This window comes from Eschrichtius robustus, chromosome 11, assembly GCF_028021215.1.
Source record: "Eschrichtius robustus isolate mEscRob2 chromosome 11, mEscRob2.pri, whole genome shotgun sequence".
Lineage (NCBI taxonomy): Eukaryota > Metazoa > Chordata > Mammalia > Artiodactyla > Eschrichtiidae > Eschrichtius > Eschrichtius robustus.
In genome coordinates, this window is record NC_090834.1 from 52,229,481 (window position 1) to 52,244,633 (window position 15,153).

Sequence of the window (15,153 nt, forward strand, 5' to 3'; positions counted from 1 at the left end):
TCATGTGATTTGTGCGAGAGGCAGCAGTCTTGCTAATAAATGACTCCAACCTCAGTTGGCTGTGGCCTGATGATGCAATTCTCCTAGAGAAGGTGGGGGTAAAGTTCGACTTGGTGGATTCTGACATTCTGTCCTCCAAAATAATTTAAACTCCCTGCAGAAAGGTTGAAAAGTTGTCATGGTTTTATTTTCCTTCTCATTTTGCCTTTTCCTTTCTGTTCCTGGCTCCCCTTCACAAGAGAAATCCTGATAAATTACAGTGTTCCTTTTAAATGGAGCATGAACCTTATATATCTCTTCTCTCCTTGATTAATATTTTGAGGTAGATACTATGTTATATCTAACTTTAAATTTTGATGGTTGGGAAGAGATGAAAAAGTTTCATCCTCTAATGTTGAAGGAACTCACATTTTGTTTAAAAGTGAACAAATCTTGGATCAGAAAGCTTAACTGAAAAGGTAGGTAACTCTTTAAAAATTATTTCTGGTGTTTGTTTGGTCACCTCAAGCCATTTGCTTAGTGATATAAAAATATTCACCAAATGCCAAGCACATCCTTTTTATCTGTTCTTGTGGTTTCTTACCACGTACAGGTTTTTGGTGACTAAAATAGGTACATGTTATTACTGGGATCCTTGCAATTTCTGTAATATTTATTTATACGCCTTAGTGAAATGGGTTACTCAAAAAGCAATTGCTGAGGATATTAGAAAATTGCAGGCCCAATACATATGACCCTCAGCTACCAAGATAGAAATTGGTTGGAGGTTTTTGTTTTGGGGTATTTTTTTCTGTTTTGTTTTGTTTTTTGTCTTTTTGCTTGTATTAATTGAAAACAAGAATAGAAGAATAGAATAGCTTTTATTTTTGTTTTTTTCCGTTACAGCATGGTAATTTACAAAACCATGCCTTTTTTTGAGGTGGAATGTCAAATAGTGTTCTTGAAGTGTGACAAATTCAATCTGGATCTTGAGAAAGGCTTTGGATAATCAGATTGGTAGAAAACTAGAAAAAAAAGCACAAAAGAGGAAAGATGACAGATGGAGGAGGAAGATGAAACACACCACAGAACGAAATGAAGAAAAGTTGTAATGAGATGCCTTTGATCAACCAAATAATATTAGAACCCCCTCATTTCCTTCCTCAACATGATGACAAGTCCTGCTGATGAAAGGAATTAAAGCATTCTTGTTCTTAACGTGATCTTTAACATTTGTACATTCTTCCTACTTTTATACTTTTATGATTATCCCAAGTTGGGAAAATATTTGCCTCCCCCATCTCTTCATTTGGTTTTAAAACAAAGAAACCTGGCTGGTTAAGAAGTGACCAAAGATTATCTTCCCTGCGCCTGAAGTACCCTCAATTTAGTATAAGGAAAATATAACTTATTTGTTGGGTTTCATGGAGACCCTTGGCCCTAATTTCTTTGGCATCAGTTTTCAATTTTTAAGTGTTGTGCTTCCATCCTGTAGATACAGGTAGAGAAAGGGAAAACATCAAATCTTGTTCTTTCAATCCCTTTTATGGAAAGTATATAGGAACTACCTTTTCCTTCAGAAAGCTTTTTTTAGAGTATTTCAGAAGCCCCTCTCTTCTCCTTCAGAGATGGGAATGTTCTTCCCAGAATCATTAAGTTATAAAAATTGCACCAAGGCTTTCAGCTGTTTGACAGGTTTTTTATTGCAATGCTCCAAGATGAAATCAATAATTCTTTTCACCCTCAAATAGTAAGTACACATAAATGTTTATTGAGTGAATAAAGGAAACACTTGCAAACAGCTTGAATTATCTATGAGAAGAGAGAAGAGTTGGAACTGGACTCTAGGATATTACTAGAGAAAATGTGGAGTCTAATAATCTATATTGGCTTGGGTCTCATCTGAGGGTACAGAAGGTTAGCCATTCAAATTGTTTTCTTTACAAATGAACAAAAGTAAGAAGAGCCTTTGTCGTAGCTTAGAAGGGAAAAAAGGATATTTCTTTCTCCAGGATAGAAATATGAGGAATTACAGAGGAATATTCTTTAGTTCATTCATCATCCGCTCTATGTCATGCTCTCTCATAGGCACCTTAAGACCCAATATGAATCTCAATGAACTCTGGAACTCAACACACACGTATAGGGAGAGAGAGAGAGAGAGAGATCAATACATTAAAAAAGCACAACGTGTGGCCATTTCTAGAATAAAAGTCTGGCCCAAGAATAGTGGGGCTTCTGAGGTGATTTCAAAGAGGAAGGGGCCTTCGAGCTGAGCTTTGGAAAGATGAGGCACTTGCCAGCTCAGTAAATTGAAGAAGAAACTTTCCAGGAAGGGCAGTGGCATGACAAAAGACAGAGGCTTGGGACAGACACGGTTTCATGAAAGTGCCATTTTGAAATCAAACCAGGCTGGATTTTTCTACTGAATTCCTGGCTTTTGCTGTAATTATGACTAACTTCTACGTTTTGTGGATAGCAGTATAGACAAATACAAAAAAGACCTCTTTTCACTAATGTTCAGGTGTTATTTTTTACTCTTAGAACCATTCCATGTCCGCTCAGGGATAAAATGGCTAAAAAAAAATAGTCAGTGGTTAGAAAGAAGAGCCCAGGCCCGTGTGTTTCACAGCTCCAGAGGGCACCATTCACACTGCATTCTGGAGTTACAGATTGTGCCAACTTTACTTGAAAGCCTCATATATTTTCTGAGATACACACACATACCCATGAATTTACACTAACCTCAATTTCTAATAAGTAGCTCAGACCTTTGCTGCACCATCTCAAGAATTATAGAATAATTATTTTTTCCGAAGTCCAAGTATATTGAGCACTAGCTAAAATGCAGTTAGTTACAATGCACATTGTCTAATTATGCAAGATGCCATCTCAAACCTTGCAAATCTCTACAAGCTGAAGACCTGCCTTCCTTAAAGCCCAGTGAAGCTCTTTATGTCATTATGGGTATGGGGGAGCTGATGATTTTCCTCCTAACCCATTGGTGCTCATCAGTTAAGTAGGATTTTCAAAACAAGGATCTTGAAGAAATGATCTGAGTGAAATTGAGATACTGAAATGAGGAGACCCCAGACTTTCCCTCTGGAATCAGTCAAAATGGTGCCCATATTCTTCTCCGTTCTCCACTCTTCTCAAGTTTGGCCCTTATATTTCCTCTAGTTCCTTAGCCCTTACAAAGCAATTTTATTACATCTATTATTATCTCATTTGATTTCTGCAACAAAATTATGAGATATACCTTATATTAATACCCTGTTTTACAGATGAGGAAGCTGAAGTTCCAAAGAGCTATATACCTCACTAATATGATGGCACTGCAAGTCCAATCAAGATAGTTTAATTCTGAAACTTACACATTTTCACTCTTCCCTATAGTTTGTAATCCAAGCCTCTTCATGTTTTATCTAGTACATTTCAACCATTTCATACTACCTATCAAGTTAATACAAGCAGCAATATTTATATAGCATTAACTAGGTACTAAGCCTGATTTTAAGGGCACTATGTATAGTAACAGATCTTCTGAAGATCCTTTGAAGACACTGAATCACTAATTCACCATGTGACCTTGAAGAAATCCCTGAACGTTTTTGAACCTCAGTTCTCTCCTATGTAAAATGACTAGCTTGGATTAGAACAGAGATATAAGAAACAGATTTTAATCAAGATTGCCCTTTGACCAACTGGTAATAGCTGCCGGAAGAATTGTATTGAAAAGTATTGAGGCCAAGTGAGGCTCAGCAGTAATTCGGGCAACGATCGATTGGTGATGCATGTCGAGTGTTCGGAAGGGGGAGTGACATCACCACGTGCTACAGACTTTCCATCTGTAAACCACATGAACTCCAAACCCTTTCTTAGCGCTAACATTCTATGGCTCTAGGAACCCAGTTAATTCTTCATAATTTATCCAGTGCAGGCACTAAACACTAAATTTAGAACATTTAATGTCCTGCCACTGGTCTTCACTTCCCTCCTCTCTCTTTTCTAGTTTTGAAAAAGTTCTAAAAAAAGAACAACTTGTTTTTCCTTATCATGAGGGCATATTAGGGTCTTACTCCGAATCCCTCTTACTGTGACTTGCTTCCAGTTTAAAGATGGTGTTTCGTGGAGACGGTTACAACGGTGTCTGCTAAGTCTCTGCTAGCAGCAGGCGTCCACCCCCAGTACTGTGCCGCTCTCCCCTTTCCAGCCATGCAGTTGCCAAAACAAGACCAAGTAATCGTTCGTACCCTTGTGTCGACTTGTTTCTGAGTGCCGACACCTCCTGTGCAAAAAGATAGAAAAACTACTAAGGATGACTGTTTTACGGAGATGACACAGCAGCATTTAAAAAAAAAAAGAGTTGGTGTTTGCAGATGGAGCACCTTATGCCCTGTCAGTGACTCTGACCCAGGTTCAGCTCCTTTCTCTGCCACCCACCGTTTGTTCATTTGTAAGTTCTGCCCCTATATCCCAGCCTCCACAGAGAATTCTACATCTCTGGCCTTTTTGAGACAGTGCCATATACTCAACAAGGAGTCAAAAAAGGTGTAGTTTTGAATGTTGACTCTACTACTTACTAACTGAGGAAACAGGCCCCATCTCTGAGCCTCAGCTTCTTCATCTGTAAGGTGGAGATCATCAGAGCACCTACCTCAAAAGAAATGGCTGTGAAAAATAGGAAGCAATGGCTGTGAAAGCCTTTTATAGCCTGTAAAGTGCTATGCAGACATGAATCATCTTTCCTTCATTGCTGTGGCTTTTTTATTTCTCCCCCTCGTAATCTCCCTCCCATTACCCCTAGGGCTTTTCATTCTTGAACATGAAAGTGAAAATTGGTTTCAGGTGCTGAGTTCACAGCTATTATGTAATACCGGCTGCCATAGCGTCCCTGCAGGCTTCCTTACATAGTCCCTGATTGTCACAGGGTCTTCAGGATTGGGATGGGCCTTGACATAAGGGATGCTTTCACTGCTGTCTGCCAGTCTTACTGCTCTGAACAAGAACCAGTGCTTTTTGTAGGTTAGAAGTAAACCAAAAAGCAACGGATAAATGAAGAACTACAGAACTCTGTTCTAACAAAGTCAATCAAAGCTATGTTGCTTTGTCCTAATTTCCTGAATCACTCATTGTAGTTACTGACACCAAATATTTTATTTAAGGTTTGCCTTTAGAATGTACCATCAGAATGATTTGCAAGGCCATTGTAAAGAGATTCCCATGGGAACACGAGGTGTTATATTTATTTAGAGAAAACCACACTTCCCAAAATGAAAGCATATAGACAGAAACACAAAGTAGAACCTGTCTTTGGCTTCATTTCTCATCCTGTCTCCTACCACTAAAATCAGAATGCAAATTCATTGTCCTCTTTCTTTATGTTAAGTACTGGGGACACAGTGGTGACTATGGTATGGGGTTCCCAGTCTGGTGCAGAGGCATAAGTATCACCTGATATTTAAAACCTCTGTTATCTATCCCATGGTCAGGATTCTCCTACCACATATTAATCGTTCCATGGAGATTTCTCTGGACGTTAGTCTAACATTGCAGTGTTAGTCTACCATGCTTCTATCTCTAAAGCTATGCTTTTTTCCCCAACCATTTTTACACTTATCCTCTGAATTCCTATGACCTCTGCATGTCTCAGCCTTTAGATAACTAGAGCTTAGCAATCAATCACCTTTATTATTTTTTGGCCCAGCCTCTGTAAATTTTAGTTGTTTCATTTTTTTTAAAGGGAATCACTTTTTCCTGAATAAAAAAAAAAAAATTATGAATCTGATTCCTCACATACCAAGCCCTGCCCTGATGTGGGAAGGTCCCCTGAACACTTTTGGAGAAGCCATGAGTAGGTTCCACTTAGAAGAAGCACCAATGCCTATTCTCCGTGACTTTAGGAAGTAGCCTAGCAGTGCCGTTCTGAGAGTGGGCCCTGCTTGAGGGTGAGGTAAGATGTGACGTAGGCCTGGGGCCATTTCTAACACTTGAAAAAGTAAGACACCCTCACTCCCCTCCCCCACCCCACCCCAGGGAAGACAGCTGTAATTCACAGCTTTACCCATATATCACTTAATTTCCCAAAATCAGTTGTCATTATCAAAACTGTCTGTAATACTAACTCCTTTTATGAAATTAACTCACCCGAGGCTGTGACTTCTGAAGGAGCAGCACATGGCTTTGACAGACTGAATGTGTTTCAGGGGCTATGAGGAGATAAAGCAATGAGACTCATTGCCCTTTGGTTTCAGGAAACAGTACCTCATATTACACTCCTCTATAGAAAAGCATACAAAAAGCCCTTTTCAACAGCCCTAAACAATTTCCCCACCAAAAGATAGTTGGTCCTGGGCCTATGCAAATAAAAGAATAGAGCCTTCTGGTTTTGCAGCCGAATCAGACTAATCTCGTGCCTAGTTCATCAACTGGGCAAAATAGATGATTAAAAAAAATAATTGCCTAAAACCAGTCTACTTTTCATGGTTATGTGTTGACTTGAGGGTCATCGTGAATCAGAAGGCTTATAGCAAATGACACTGGAGGGGGCCGACCCTTAATGCTACATTGTCTTCCTTACTTCTCTTTTCAAAGTTTCAAGGCTAGATTTAGCAGCAATTAGAACCAGTGATATAGGGTCCTCCTCAATTTTTTTATCTTCTTTATTGACCCAGCGTTTTCTTGATGAATTAACAGAGTAAAATCCTCCGAGCCCTGTAGTGTGTGCTGATGAAGTTTTGTCTCATAAATGAAACAAGCAGACATTTGCTTTTGAACGTTCTTCTTTGGGAAATAAAATGGAAGATGAAATAAAAGGTCCAGAAATTCTGGTAATGTAGCAGTAAACTATTGGAAGGACCCTCTCCTTGAACTCAATGGCTTCCTTTTAAGTAGGAATGCTGGATATGAGGCCATAGTGCTGCATTTCTCAGTGTCAGACGGAAGGCGGTCTCTTAGACGGCCAGCCTCCAGTTGTTCCTTAGACTTATACCTTCGATCACCTGACACTGTAATAGTGCTAAACAGCTTTATGAGGGTGAAGGGATTTGGGGAATGGTTCAAGGAGGGAGAGAGCAGGGAAATTAACCCTGAAGTGGGTCTGTTTCCTGGGTTGCAGAGCAGGACTTGTAGCTGTGGTTTGTGATTGGTGGTTAGTCCACCGTAATTTTCCTTTTTTCTCTTCTCAGGAGGGCAAGAAGACTTCATTCTTTCTTATGAGCCTGTCACAAGACAGGAAAGTAAGTTTCCCAGCATGCTTTGGTTCCTGATTGACACCATTGCAGGAGGGAAAGAGTGGAGGACTAAGGAAAATAAACTCCTTAATAGTCAGCAGTTCGCAGGCCAGACCGTGCTCTCTCTTTGGCCCTATGACCAAGCAAACAGCTTCCCTGCTGAATGTGGGCAATGACAGCTCCCAAGAGAATGGAACTGCCCTCCAGATGGGAAAGAGCACATCCAAATCCTAAAGAGCGCCACCTGCAGGATCGATGCATAAAATCTCCATGCAGATTGACATCCACTCAGTATTAAGAAGGGCTTTTTAGCAGACCTGTCGTAAGATATAAGCTACCTTCTAGGCTGCTCCGAAGCCTGGGAGGAATTTATACAGAGGCTAATGGCATCAGAGGAGGAATTGTACCAAATGAACTTTAGAGTTCCTTGTAACCCCATGATTACAAAGGAATTGGGAAAATCCAAGCAGAGTATGGAGAGTATTTTGAGCTAAGGAAAAGAAATTATAAAAACATAAGGTGCCATTACTGCTGATGATTACTTTTTAAAGTCATTGCCTAAACAATGGTCAAATAGCTACTTTGGAATCTTTTTTCTCCCACTCAATTGACTAAATTCAGTAGTTGTTTTGACATTGTGTAGGCATAACTGTAGAGTAAGCAAAACCTCTCCAAATGTTTCTTTTCATTGACAGACACTGCAGTTGTTTTTCCCTGCAGAAAGTAGACTCAGCCAACACACTGGGTATTAAACATTCCAGAAAGTAGATAAATTCCAGAAAGTAGACTCAGCCAGCACACTGGGTGTTAAACATCAATTTCCCTATGCAGGGCTGTATGGGCAATTTATCCACCGAAGTAATACCCTTACCAGTTCTTGGTGTTTGGCAGTTTTGCCTTAAGATCACAGTGGTTCCCGAGTCTTTCTCCTCATCTGCATCTTCCTTTCCATCTCTGCAGTAAACTATACCCGGCCAGTGATTATCCTGGGCCCCATGAAGGATCGGATCAATGACGACTTGATATCTGAATTCCCTGACAAATTTGGCTCCTGTGTGCCTCGTAAGTATCTAAACAAAGCTTGTCTCCTTTTGAGATGATAAAATGTAATTCTGTTCCTCCAGTAGTCTCTCCAGTGATTCAGATACCATCAGTTACCTATTTTCCAGGCATCTCATTTAATTTTCCCCGCCGAACACGTTTCATCTATGCTGCCATGTGTTGTTCTCTATTTAGTGAGTAAATGATGTGGTCCCCTAGAGGGCAGGATGAATGCTTTCTTTGTATCTCCCATAGCATTTAAAATAGCATAGGTTGTTTTTTTTTTTTTTAAAAAAAAGGGCCCTCCCTGGTGGTCCAGTGGTAAAGAATCCGCCTTACAATGCAGGGGATGCGGGTTCCGTCCCTGGTCAGGGAACTAAGATCCCACGTGCCGCGGGGCAACTAAGCCTGCGTGCCTCAGCTAGAGCCCACGTGCCACAAACTACAGAGCCCACACACCCTGGAGCCTGTGCACCACAACTAGAGAAGAGAAAAACCTGCACGCCACAACTAGAGAGAAGCCCACGCACTACAACAAAGAGCCCACGCGCTACAACGAAAGATCCCACACGCTGCAACTAAGACCCGATGCAGCCATAAATAAATAAATAATAAATAAATATTTTCTTTTAATAAATAAAATAGCATAGGATTATTGATAGGCATCGGTATGTTCTTATTGATTGATGGAAATGCCACTGAAGCATCTTTTCCCATAGAATAACGTTACCGAACCAGGTTCGCTTGCCCAACGCACAGCAAGCCAAACGCTGAGATGCCGAGGTTTGCAACAAAGAAAGGGTTAATTCACGAGGCAGCCAAGTGAGGAGACTGGAGAACGAATCTCAGACTCTCAGACTCGCCTCCCCAAAGGCGAGAAACGGGATATTTGTGGGACGAAGGAGCAGGGCGGTCTGAGGTGTGGGGAGCATGGGGAAGGGTGATTGGAAAGAAGAAAAAGGTGAGGAAAATGTCATTCTGTGCAGGTGCAAGTAAGCTACAGGCTTCCTCGTGGCAAGCATGTTCAGAAAATGGCAGCATTAGCATGTTCTGAGGGTGGAGTTTGGGACCCCCTGATGTCAGAAGGTCACCAAGTGGACATTGGCACTTGCCCAGTTGGAGGGTCGGTGGTCTTAACCAGCTCAAGCTCGAACTGGACGCAGCTGACTCTGAGTTCCTGAAAAACAGCTCAGGCAAACACATCGTTTGGGTTGTGTGACGCTTGGAGGACATGCAAGTTTTTTTTGTAACAACAAAGCGAGCTCAGTCAGTGAAGGCAGGTTACAGGTTTAATGGATCTAACTGATGATCACCCTCAGTTACAATAAAAGAGATCAGAAACAAAGCCATCTATTAAAATCACCTCAGGATGACTTTGGGCCGTGTGTCAATCCAAAACAAAATAGCCTTTCCCAAGTGTTTCACAGCCTCAGGAGTTGGGAAGATGCAGACAAGAAGGATTATAAAATTTTAACCCACCCTCCTGGCCACTGCAAACTTTAATCTGCTTTCTTGTCATTATGGACAATCATCAGGTCTCCTGGTCCCTCTGATACACTCAGGGCTACGTGCCTGTAAGAGTCTAGCTGCTCGATTCTTAGCTTTACCGATAAAGTCTAATAATACAAAAAAAAAAAAAAAAAGAGTCTAGCTGTTCTCCCTCCTCCCATTCCCCACCCACCCACTCACCACTTCCATCTCTACTCCCACTGTGTCACATAAAAATACACAGAGGCCTTCTGTGTACATAGACAAACCCACCAGGGAATTTTAATTTATTAGATCATCGAGCTCTTAAATCTGATCTCAACAGATATTTCTTTCTCACTCTACAGTTTTTAAGCTTTATGCTCTGAAGTGTCTCTTACATTTCAAGACTGCAGATGTCTCCCGGAATACAGAAGAATAGCAAGAATTGCATGTGTGCAGTACATGGGCAGGAGGGAACTAGGATGACTGTGCTATCTCATGAAACTGTTCCCAGCAAGGATTCTGGGAAGAGACCTTGCCACAGAACATACCCTGAGAGAGACTCCAGATAGAAATGATCAAGTCAAACCCTAGGCCATTCGTCACAGCTCCCAGCTTGCTCCTCCACTTTTGAAAGAAAAAGAAAAATCCTTTAGCACCATTTTTACGTCCCCTCCACCTTGCATAGTCTTCTCTTTCTCTTTTTTTAATTCATAGCACTATTTTATGAAAATCAATACATGTTCATTGTACAAAACACGGAAAATGATAAAAAGTTAAACAAAATAAAAAATATACAGAATCCCACAAGGTACCCAGAGGTAACATCACTGCTAATATTTTCATAGATTTCTACCTATTCTTTCTTTTCATGCATTTTCTCCCATGATTGGGCACATATTAGATAGATAGATATATATATATTTATTTTGCTTAATATCGTTTAAAATTTTATAACTATTTTAAATGATTATTATGTCATAATTAATACTTTCTCACTTATGGGTATTTTGGGTTTTCTCTACTTTTCAATATTATGAATTATAACTCAAATACAATTATAATTATGTGTTATAATTATTTATAATTTATAAATTAATATAATGAATATCTTTAAGGATAAAACTTCATCCAAAGTTTTGATAATTTTTAAAGATAGATTTCTAGGAAGAATATCTGGGTCAAAGATCAAAAATATTTTAACTTTTTTTTTTTTTTTTAAATTTTATTTATTTATTTATTTATCTATGGCTGTGTTGCGTCTTCGTTTCTGTGCGAGGGCCTTCTCCAGTTGCGGCAAGCGGGGGCCACTCTTCATCGCGGTGCGCGGGCCTCTCACTCTCGCGGCCTCTCTTGTTGCGGAGCACAGGCTCCAGACGCGCAGGCTCAGCAGTTGTGGCTCACGGGCCTAGTCGCTCCGCGGCATGTGGGATCTTCCCAGACCAGGGCTCGAACCTGTGTCCCCTGCATTGGCAGGCAGACTCTCAACCACTGCGCCACCAGGGAAGCCCCTAACATTTTTTTAATGTTAAGGATAAATTATATTTAACCCAATATATCCAGAACAATACCATTTCAATTGTAATCAGTATAAAAATTATTGAGGTATTTCATAGTTTCTGGTAGTAAGTCTCGGAAATCCAGTGTGTATTTTACACGTATGGACCAGCCCCATTTTAAGTGCTCTTGAATGGGGCTGCTGGTGACCACACTGAGCAGTGCAGGTGTAGAATGTATCTTACTCCCTCCTGTATTCTTTTGTTTAATACAATTTTTAAAGGTTACTTTCCATTTACAGTTATTACAAAATTATTGGCTATCTTCCCGGTGTTGTACAATACATCCTTGAGCCTGTCTTACACCCAGTAGTTTGTACCTCCCACCCCCTCACCCCCCCATAACCACTAGTTTGTTCTCTATATCTGTGGGTCTGCTTCTTTTTTGTTACAGTCACTAGTTTGTTGTATTTCTTAGATTCCACATACAAGTGATATCATGCCATATTTATCTTAAGATTTTTTTTTTTATTTATAATGTTAAATTATTTTCCCTTCTCTTCTTACCAAAAAGTTTAACCATTTCTAACTATGGTTAGAGTTGATGTCTCTTAGTCCCTCCTTAACTGTGACCGTCTCATTTTACATCTTTTAAACTCCCCGAATATATTTATACTGCATGTCCATTTTTTAATGTGAGACATTTTTTTACTTCTTTGCTTGTCCCGTAATCTTTTATCATGTGCTAGACATGGTGATGCTGCGTTATTGATCATCTGGATTTTGTTATCTTCCTTTACAGAATATTAAGTTTTTGTTCTGGTGGGTAATAATTTACTGACAAATCGGCTTCTTCCAGTTTTGACGTGGTTTTAGAGTTTGTGAAGGTGGGTCGAGAGTAAGTCGAGAGTAACCTCATAAAATGCGGCCCTTCTGGCGTCTCATCCAAATGCACAGTCTGGCTGAACTTCAGAGTCTCCTAGCACTACATGACCTTAGACACTCTCCATTTGGAAATGAAAATGGAGTAAATGCAGAGTCCCTTCGTGTTGCTCTTAAGTATTAACAGCCCAGCACTGCCTGTTGTCTGATGCCTGAAAATATATTTCCATATATTTTATCTAGTTTTATAGTCTTTACAGTGGGAGGCTAAGCCTGGTACCTGCTACTACGTCATGGTCCTTCATATTACATATTTTTATATATCTATGTTGAGGGTGTAAAAAAATATGTATAAAGGAAGTTTATGAGTATAAAGTTACCTTATTTTCATCTTTTTTGTTTTATAAAGATACTACGAGGCCAAAGCGTGACTACGAGGTGGATGGCAGAGACTATCACTTTGTCATTTCCAGAGAACAAATGGAGAAAGACATCCAAGAGCACAAGTTTATAGAAGCCGGCCAGTACAATGACAACTTGTATGGAACCAGTGTGCAGTCTGTGAGATTTGTAGCAGAAAGGGTATGTTCCCCAATCATCTTACGTCTCCCCTGAAGAAGGTTCCCAAGTGGCAAACTGCATTTTTTTGGTCATTACTCTTTCCTGATTTCAGTTGTAAATTTTGATTAAATATTCCTTTTAAGACCTCTAAGCAGAGAAAGAATCCCTTTAGAGCAAGATCATTAATCTTTATTCTAATCTCAATAAAGACTGACCTGGCGGGGAGAGGAGGAAAGGGAGCTTATAAACCTAAAGGCAATTAACAGCTTGAAGTTTATGGAGATTCACTTTGTCCTTGACTCACTTACCTTTGGCCACAACATTGAATTTACTTTAAAAACTTTGTCGCTCTTCGTTGTTTAGATCAGGGTCCTCAATTCTTTTTGTTAGCAGGAGTTAACTTTTTATCTCCCTGAAAACTCGAGATCCTCATGGTGGAGGGGTAGATAGATGGGGAGGACTGCCTGGCCTGTTGCTGGCAGATATTTTAACTCAGAGGAGGTGTAGATGCTGTGATTCCCCTCCTCCTGATAATTTCAAAGGCGTGGAAATGAGAAGAATGTTCAAGAGAGAATAGGATAGGAAAGCACTTCAGTGTACCTTTAAGATCTGCCTAAAGAAAGATCCTAATCTCCTATGAACACAGAGAACCAATTTCATAGAAGAAAAAAAAGAGTTAAGAGGCAATCATATTTGTTATATCAGTAATATTTGTTGGATTGACTTGATTTGACACAACCTTTTTCCCCCCTTTTAATGTATTGGTTAAAAAGATTAAACAAGAAATGTTCCTGTCTGTCTGAGAATACAGTAAGAAGGTGGGTCTGCTTTCTTCTCTCTGGAAAGTTGGCTTCTTTGAGCTATATCATACTGTTTCGAATCAGCTTCCCAGATAATGGCATCTTTTCTCGTGGACATAACCTTTGTTATCTCGAACTGTTCTGGCCAGTGAATAATCAAACTGCATTTAGACATTTTATATAACTGCTGCATTTCACAGATAGCAAACTTGGAATTTATTTAAGTGATAAAGGCTTGAGCCATCTTAGTGTGTTTCTCCTATAAAAGCTCAAGTACTCACTGGACTGTCTTCATTTTTACATGGATATTATGGATGAGTTTTTATCCCCTTTTATTGATTTAGGACTGTTTCTATTTGCATATGCTTTTTCTCTTCTTTTGTAAAGCTCTTTAGCCTCGGGATAATGAAGCCATTTCCCCCCAGGAGGCAGAATATGATGTGAGGCAAATGTGTCTGTTTTTCCAGAAATACTTTATAAAGCAGCTCCTTGCTCTGAGCACTCATTGCAGTAGAAACCAAGTTAAATGAGGTGTGCTATAGTGTAATAGGGTTTTTATTTGTTAAGAAACAAGATATTTACAGACACTATGCAAGCCTATCTCTCAGCATTTAAGATAAAGTATTTAAGGTAACTCTTTGTGTCTGTCCTTGCTTTATACTAGACTGAGCATATCGAAGGCAGGATACATATAAACACTCAGCAAATGTTTATGGGATTGTTCTAAACTCACATGATTACCATTCTTCCAGATTTATCTTTGGTCAGGGTGAGACAATGAGGTATCTATTTATTCCAACCAATAAGACTTGGGTTTGAGACTTTGGGCAAGTTAGTATTTTTAAGCCTTAGTCTTTTCTTCTGTAAAATGCAGTTGATAATATGTACCTCATAGGTAGGGAATTTCTTCTTTGACAATTTGGGAATTTCTTTTTGGCAGTTGTTTTCAGAGATGGTTTATGAGCGTTTCATGAGAGTGGACTCAGTCATATTACATATGGCTACACAGCTTCCTTGTGCAAAGCATCAGGTATTTATTTAAGGAAATAAAGTTAACAGAGATAACACAAGTAAAATATCTATCCCAGTGGCAGACACTTAGTAAAGGAGTAAGAAATATAAATTATTGCAAACATTTGGTTATGACCATGTATATCAACTATTATTTATGCTTTGCAGTGATTCTTTTTCAAAATTTGAAATCCAGTATCCTTTACCTCCCTCTAAAGCATAACTTTTTTTTTTTCTTTTGGTTTGATTATGATCGTTCTTCCTGGATTAACTCCATATTTTTCTTCTCTTTCTTCCAGGGCAAACACTGTATACTTGACGTATCAGGAAATGCTATCAAGCGGTTACAAGTTGCCCAGCTCTATCCCATTGCCATCTTCATTAAACCCAAGTCTCTGGAACCTCTGATGTAAGTGGAGGACAGTGGCGGCCTTCATCCAGCCCCCTGTTCCGTACGACAGAGCAAATTGTTAAGAGCTCTTTGTCATAAATGCTTACAAATGGGAACTGCCATTGTTGATTTTTTTTCAAGAATTCCCTTTTTTAATGATAGGTGAAAGTTCTTTTGAACCACTAGAGACATAATGTCAATAATTCCTTAAAATGTCTTCACTAATGTTTCTTGATTTTTCTTTTCATTTCACAAGTTGTTTTTGTGTGTGTGATATTTTCATTTTGTCT

The 15,153-nt window shown here is 39.5% G+C and overlaps 1 protein-coding gene across 11 annotated transcripts in view; it reads left to right on the forward strand.

The window, feature by feature from the left end:
- DLG2 (discs large MAGUK scaffold protein 2) overlaps window positions 1–15,153 on the forward strand; it is a 949,517-nt gene that overhangs the window by 926,997 nt on the left and 7,367 nt on the right. For 10 of the 11 annotated variants that reach the window (XM_068554434.1, XM_068554426.1, XM_068554428.1 and 7 more), the window contains 4 exons: window positions 7,167–7,217; window positions 8,172–8,273; window positions 12,510–12,682; window positions 14,772–14,881. In XM_068554434.1, the coding sequence (XP_068410535.1) occupies window positions 7,167–7,217; window positions 8,172–8,273; window positions 12,510–12,682; window positions 14,772–14,881 (436 nt within the window). The remainder of the gene's footprint in view (window positions 1–7,166; window positions 7,218–8,171; window positions 8,274–12,509; window positions 12,683–14,771; window positions 14,882–15,153) is intronic. The other variant, XM_068554427.1, reaches the window with a different exon arrangement.